Source organism: Spermophilus citellus (assembly GCF_964194105.1).
Source record: "Spermophilus citellus genome assembly, chromosome: 13".
In the NCBI taxonomy this organism is placed as follows: Eukaryota; Metazoa; Chordata; class Mammalia; order Rodentia; family Sciuridae; genus Spermophilus; species Spermophilus citellus.
The window spans coordinates 2,590,067-2,597,690 of record NC_138193.1 but is presented as its reverse complement, the minus strand read 5'-3'; the positions used below and the strand labels follow the sequence as shown (position 1 = coordinate 2,597,690).

The 7,624-nt window shown below is 37.1% G+C and overlaps 1 protein-coding gene across 7 annotated transcripts in view; it reads right to left on the bottom strand.

The window, feature by feature from the left end:
- Positions 1-493: 493 nt before the first annotated feature.
- Positions 494-7,624, bottom strand: part of GCC2 (GRIP and coiled-coil domain containing 2) — a 49,725-nt gene continuing 42,594 nt past the window's right edge. For all 7 annotated transcript variants that reach the window (XM_081264413.1, XM_081264410.1, XM_081264407.1 and 4 more), the window contains one exon: positions 494-2,221. In XM_081264413.1, coding sequence (XP_081120539.1) covers positions 2,151-2,221 — 71 coding nt within the window. In that variant the 3' untranslated portion in view covers positions 494-2,150. The remainder of the gene's footprint in view (positions 2,222-7,624) is intronic.

Genomic DNA, 7,624 nt, shown 5'->3' with positions numbered 1-7,624 from the left:
TTTTCTCTTTCACTTTCTCTGTCCCTGCCCATTTCCCAATTCAAATGCCCAAAGGGCCTGAACAAAGCCCTTCATTCAAGTCCCTCCTTCAGCTGCAGACCAGATAGGCACCTGCCTCTGGTAGAATCAATGTCTACCTTAGTCAAAGAAAGGCCAAGGCCAACTGTTGCTTCCAAGGCCACGTGTCAGATAGAGTGGGCATCAGGGTCAACCTGGTGCATGCCAAAGTGTTGGTCTACATTCTTTGTGTTGGACTAGGTAGGGGTGGGTGGTCTCAATAAGGCCATGCTGGAACTCCTGGGCTCAAGGGAGCCTCCCAAGCAGCTGGGACTACAGGTGTGCACCACTGCAGTAGCTTGGTCTATGTTCTCTTAAGCACCCAGTAGGTCCCAACTGTGTAAGACAGTCATGAAGGAGTTTGCATTTCAAACTCATAAGGCAATTTAAAACCTCAAAGAGTCAGTGTCTAACAGAAGAAGAGTAGGCATAAAAATATAATATAGTTAAATATTTAATAGATATTAAAATAATCATTACATTTCCTCATTGCTGAAGCCAAAGAATATGCCTTTTGTAATCAAAGTAATTTTTATCATGCAAAAAGATGTTTCTGTTATAATCATAAGCATAGACTATATTTCAAGACAAGTTTAGATAGATTTCAAAAGGTCTAGGCTCAAAGAGAAAGTGAAATTTATTTAAGTAATACAGTTTACATTGTATGCTGCTGGCATACTCATATTCACAGTTTTATAAAGTAAAAAAAAACTAAACTTTTAAAGTCAACTCTTAAATAGATGAATTTTCTTTAATACATTCACTAGTTAGGTCTGTTCTTCTAAGATGGGAGAAAAGACAGAAATAAGAAATATTTTTTGAAGAACAAACTCAACATGTCAGCAGCAAATTTCAGTTAATCTAAGTTGGAAACCAATGTACCCAGTAATTGAAGTACAGAGTCAGTTCTCTAGCTGAGCCTGAACATTAAGAATATAAATTGTAAGACTTAAGAACTTGAGAGAGCATACTGTGTAGTGATTTATTAACAAATAAATATTAAAAATAGAATTCTCAAATTTTGATTTAACAACACAATTTTGATCTAGTCAATAAAATATATTCAGAGGCATCAAAGGTAAGTAACACCAACATCGAGGGTTATTCACCAGAACTGTGAAGACACAGCACTGATCTACAAGTTGTGTTTCTAAAATCCCATGGGATGGAATGCTGAGGGCACAACACTCAAACACTAGAAGCACCAGTTTCAGGTTTAGATTCGATTCTAAGTAATGCAGTTGTTATTCTGAGAAGTTCTTATTTGGGGAGATGGAGAGAATTCTCAAAAGAGACTCATGACTTGCAAGTAGTGGTACCATAACAAGAACCTAGAGACGTATCACCAAATTAACCCCTGCTAAAGTGGTGGTCCCATGTATTCATAGTCAGTGTTACATCAGCCAGTAAACCAGCACTTTTGACAACATAACAAGTGTTGAGATAATATACTTTGGAGGAAAAAAAAAAAAAAAAAAAAAGAACAGTTAATCTGTAAGCAAACAACTAAATTGCAATTTAACTTAACCTCATAATTAACTGAAGAATATTTACTTCACAATCCTTTAACAAACAAAAATCAACAATAAAGCATTTTCCTTCATATTCTAATTGCCAAATTTTCTCAGCAACTTATTAATAACAACTTATCTGCAAGTCTGATCTTGCAAAAAGCAGTCTTGAAACATTATTTTAAGAGCTTATATTCCAGTTGGTATGGTACCAAAATTTAGTTTAACTTCAAAATTCACAGTACTGCCTAGAAACGGGCAGGTCCTGAGATTTCAGAAAGGGGAGTGACTTCATCCTTTGTTTACATTCCGGTGTCATGCAAGGCAGATCACAGAAACTGCACTGTCTGTGGTGTTGAGCTACAAGGCTTGCCGACTGGTGTCAACACTTCAAGCTCTACTTTTACTCCAAGCTGAGACTCTTTATATACATCTGTTATATTTATGTACAGATATAGGAGGATGCAAACATATATATATATATATACTTTTTAACAGAAAAATAACAGTGATATAAATGACCATATTTTTTTTTCCAAAATGGATTCTATTTGGTTAATAAAGAATCTTCTTTCCATCAACCTATCGAAGTCCAGACCAACTATGCAGATAGGATGCCCATCCAGAAGAACGGGAAGCACTTTCTTCCTCACCTGTGGAGGGTTAAAAAAAAGCATTGATTCTTTCTCAATATGAAATGAAATCTATATTCTAGAATCACTCTCTGATTATATGGCAACTAAAAGACACATTTGTTACTATTCTAATTTCTTAAGAATATGAAATTGGATTTCCTAGGTTGAATCAAGTTGATGCTACTTTTATGTTTTATATTTTAATTTTGAAACAGTGACATGTAATCTAGAATTTAACACCTCAAGTGCATTAATTTCTTAAAAATCTAGCTGTAAAAATTACACAAAAATGATTCTCTACAAATAAACAATATCACCAATACATAAGAAATGCAACCACTTATTCTGAAACAGATTCTCTGCACATGATACTTTGATGTTACGAATCAATGTCTGTTCTTGGATATTCAGTATATGTCTTCTTCTATAAGACAACTTCATAATAAAGTTCCTAGCACAACTAAGTAATGTTGACAACAAGAGAAATTTCTTTATATTCTTTTAAACAGAAACCTTTACATAACTTAACTTGGAGTCTAAAACCAATAGAATTATGGTAAACCACAAAGCTAAACCCTAAACAACAGTTTAACCATTTAAAAATCAGGTTTATTTACTTACAGTGAAATTCGACCTTCTTGGTGCATCGCACTGAGTGGTGATAAATGCATATAGTTTCATACAGTCATGTACCACCACCCCAAGAGATGGCACATTCCCTCCTACTCGGAGTTCTCCCTGGATCTTCTTGGCAACATATGGTCTCTTTTTTTTTTTTTTTTTTTTTTAATACTGGGAATAGAACCAGGGAAGGTTTACCACTGAGCTAAGTCCCCAGCCTTTTTTTCCCCCCTCATTTTTGAGACAGGATCTTGCTAATTGCTTAGGGCCTCACTAAATTGCTGAGCCTGATCTAAAAACTGCAATCCTCCTGCCTCAGCCTCTGGAGTTGCTGGGATTTCAGGTGTATGCCACCATACCCTGCTATTTTCTGCATTTTTTAAAAAGTTGTAGATGGATACAATACCTTTATTTATTCGTTTTCATCTGGTGCTGAGGATTGAACCCAGTGCCTCTCTCATGCTAGGCAAGCACTCTACCACTGAGCCACAATCCCAGCCCTTCTGCATATTTTTATATATACAGAGTACATGTTGGACTTTTATAAAAAGTATCAAACTTTCCCCAAAGTATTGTAACATTTAAAAAAATTTTTTTTAGTTGTCAATGGACCTTTATTTTATTTATTTATAAAATCTAGCTGTAAAAATTGAGGATCGAACCCAGTGTCTCACACATACTAGGCAAGTACTCTACCTCTGAGCCACAACCCCAGCCCTGGCTGCAACATTTTGTACTGCTGAGAGTTCCAGTTATCCTTTTTGCCTTTTTATGATTAACATGATACTGGCTTAAAGTCCAGAAAAATTCTAGGCTTCCAAGAAAATTTCAGAGTCTCTCTTGCTTTTTTCTTTGTAACATAATTTGTACATTAACATGTCATACGATCTATATTTTCATAACCTTGGAAGTGAACACTCCTTTCCATCACATCCTTTCCCTTCTTCCTCTCATCCCTAGAGGTAATTGTTATTGCATTTAGTGTGTACCCTTTCCCATCACCTGTGTTTTCATACAGATATATACAATAGTTGGATCTCATGGAGAAAAGCATCATCAAAATTTTAAATGGAAGAACTCTTTCTGTGGTTGACAAGCCATTTCCTTTCCTTTTCTGCTATAGTCTGCTTTTACTCTAATAGTATTACCTATGAACTTCTGTGTAACAAATCACTACAAACTTGGTGGTTTTAAACAATACACATTTGTTATCCTGCAGTTCCTGTGGGTCAGGAGATCAGGAATGGCTCTGTTTCAGGGTCTCTCAAGGGCTGCAGTTCAAGATGTTGGCCAGGCTGGGTTCTCACTGAAGGCTGAACTGGAGGATTTGATTCCAAATTCACGTGACAGTTGGCAGAATTTGTTCCTTGAGGCTGGTGGACTGATGGACTCAGTTCCTTGCCACATGGGCCTCTCCACTATGGCAGGTCGCTTTATTGAAATATACAAGTAGAGAGAGTCTTCTAGTAAGACAGAAGTCACACTCTCTTGTAACCTATCCATCTTGCTGTATTACTGCTTCAAAATAAACTCACTAGGTCAGCCTTCTGACCATTAAGACAGGATTACATAAAAGAAAATTTCTAGAAGAGGGAATAATGAAGGTAAGGACTTTCTAGAAGTCTGTTTTCTGCAATCAGCATGGAGAATAACTTAAAGCTGAAAGAGGGCCAGGGTTGTGGCTCAGGATAGAACACTTGCCTAGCATGTGTGAGGCACTGGGTTTGATTCCTGACACCACACAAAAATAAAAACAAATAAAATATTGTGTCCATCTACAATTAAAAAGATATTTAAAAAAAGAAAGCTGGAAGAATAGATATTGTTAGGGGATGAACAACTGTGTACTAATTATATTTTCTGAGACCCACTTGCTCCCAAGAATAATGAGTCAGAAGATTGGAAACATTTCCCCAAACTGAAATGCAGACTGTTGGATGTTCATCTGGGCTGAATGGTATACTCGAAGTACAAGTCTTGTGACACAATAAAAATTCAGCTGTGTGCTCACTTCTAGTAGGGCCTGCCCTGATTAGATGATATTCCTGGCAGCCATTTTTCTCCCTCAATAAAAAGAACTGGAGAAAAACTGGTCAGAGACAGGATGCATTTGCTCCTGCTCTGAGCATGTTTTCTTCTGGTAAGTTTTTTATTCTCTGCAAATCAAATCAGATGAGTATGCATGCTCTTCCTGCCAGTTTGCAGATGATTTGACAATCTTGGCCTGTTTTCCTGTTGTGTTGATAGCCATTTCCCTCTTTATCTACTTTTAAATATTACTGGACCTTGGCGAATATACGGTGTACTAAGTAACAATATAGAGATCTGTAAATTGTAATCTAATTGAAGAGTAAAGAAAATGCAGAGAAACAACTTTTAGTTGTAGCTTGAACAGCAGAACTGAGACTCTGATTCTGCACAGAGTAGCACTGTACTGCTAACTTATTTGGGGAGCAAAGCAGCTTATCATTAAGTTCTATCTCAAGTAGAAAAGAGAAAATTTCCAAACTGTGCTGAGCTCTAACAGAGAGAGGGTAGCGTGAGTTAACATTTGTGGTGTAAGCAGAAGAGCAGCCTATACTTCTTAGCAGTATCTATTTGATGCTACTTGTGTAGGGACTACTGCTATACTCTACGTTGATTTATCATACACAGAAATGTCACAGACTATCCTGAGCAGTTCATAATACCTGCTTGGGGTTTAAGTTGGATTTGTAATGAGTGTTTATCACAAGGAGTTTGATGTTACTTTTATTCTCTTCCTAAACTGATGTTTTGCAAATATTTTTGACCTTACCATACAGTGAGAAAAACTAAAATTTATAGCAGGAACTGATATAGGCAGAGAGACACCAAAACTCATGTACATACCTAGAATTTCAAGAAATAATGCTTATTTTTTTTCCCTCTGGTACTGGCGATTGAACCCAGGGCCTCACAAATGCTAGGAAAGCAACCTACCAGCCCTTTATTCTGAGACGGGGTCTAAGTTGGCCTTGTATTTGCAATCCTTTTGCCTCAGCCTCCTGAGTAGCTGGGATTACAGGTGTACACTGCTGCTGTGCTTGGCTCAAGAAATAATTCTTACCTTTACTAGATTCAATGTACTCTTATGTTTGTCTTATTCTTTTTGTTGTATTTGCTTTTTTATATGGTACCATGGATTGAACCCAGGAGAGCTTAACCACTGAGCCACATCCTCAGCCCCCCCCCCTTTTTTTTAATTTTGAGATGGGGTTTTGCTAAATTGCTGAGACTGTCCTTGAATGTGCAAGTTCTCTTCAACATGCAATCTCTTGCCTCAACCTACCCAAGCCACTAGAATTATAGGTGTGCATCACTGTGCCGTATGATTCTTTTTATTTTATTTTTATTTATTTATTTTGGGTACCAGGCATTGAACTCACCTGATCACTGAGCCACATCCCCAGCCCTGTTTTGCTGAGATTACAAGTGTGTACCACCTTACCAGGCTATTCTTTTTATTAAAAAAAAAAAATATTTTGGGTGTTATTCACCAAATTAGTTTCAGTATCCACTAATTGGTAACAACCTAAATGAAAATTTTGCTATCTACTTTATACAAAACCAGACATGATAAATATTGCTATGAAGATGATGAAGGAGGCAAGAGGTACCTGTGTTTTGCTCCAAAGGTCCAGTTCCTTCAGTTCAGGAAGAGTGGCTCTTACACTCTTTCTGATATCCCACACGTGTTGATTATTATCTGTAGTGTAGGGCCTTGGCAATGATATGTGGGCCATCAGGCTGAAGGCCCCTATCTGTACTACAGTTATGAGTTTTCTCTGTGTCTTCCCTTCTTGCACTTCAGATCTACCTAGGGAGATTTCCTTTTGCCTAAAGAATATTCTAGAGAATTTCCAGTAAGGGAAATTTTTAAAAGTCAGTTTGGAAAAAAAGTCCATGAAACATGCTTTTTACAAGGTTGGCAGTTATTTCTTTGACTGCATTATACCAATGCTGTTAAGAAGTCCATGGTGAGGCTTACTTTTTATTTATTTTTTTTTTTCAGTACTTGGGATTGAATCCAGGGGGCCTTTACCACTGAGCCACATCCCCAATCCTTTTTTAATTTTTTATTTTGAGACAGGGTCTTGCTAAGTTGAATAGAGCCTCTCTAAATTGCTGAAGCTGAACTTGAACTTGCAATCCTCCTTCCTCAGCCTGCAGCTGCTGGGATTACAGGCATGTAGCACCATACTTGGTTATTTGTTACTCTTTTGTCTTGGGTACTGGGTATTGAATTTAGGGGCATTTAACCACTAAGTCACATCCCCAGCCATATTTTGTATTTTATATAGAGACAGGATCTCACTGAATTGCTTAGTGCTTCACTGTTGCTGAGGCTAGCTTTGAACTTGCGATCTTCCTGCCTCTGCTTCCCAAGCTGATGTGCACCATCAGGCCCGACCCTATTTGTTACTCTTTTTTAGGTGAGGAAATGTGTCTTATTTCTTTGGCTGCGTTTGAGTTTGTCTTTGTCTTAGTCTTATTTACTTATTTTTCAGGGTTTCCTGTTTGAGATTTTACTGGAGTTGCTGAACCATGGCTGGATATCCTTCATCAGCCAAAAAAAAAAAAAAAAAAAAAAATGTCAGCCATTCTTTTCACATATTATCTCTGCCCCATTCTTTCTGTCTTGTCCTTTGAGAACTTTTATTATTTTAAAACAATGATGTCCTTTATTTAAACTGTTTATTCCAAGATACACACATATACAAACACAAATGCATATGTGCATTCACTTAAAATTATAGGACTAAATCAGCAACTTTGACC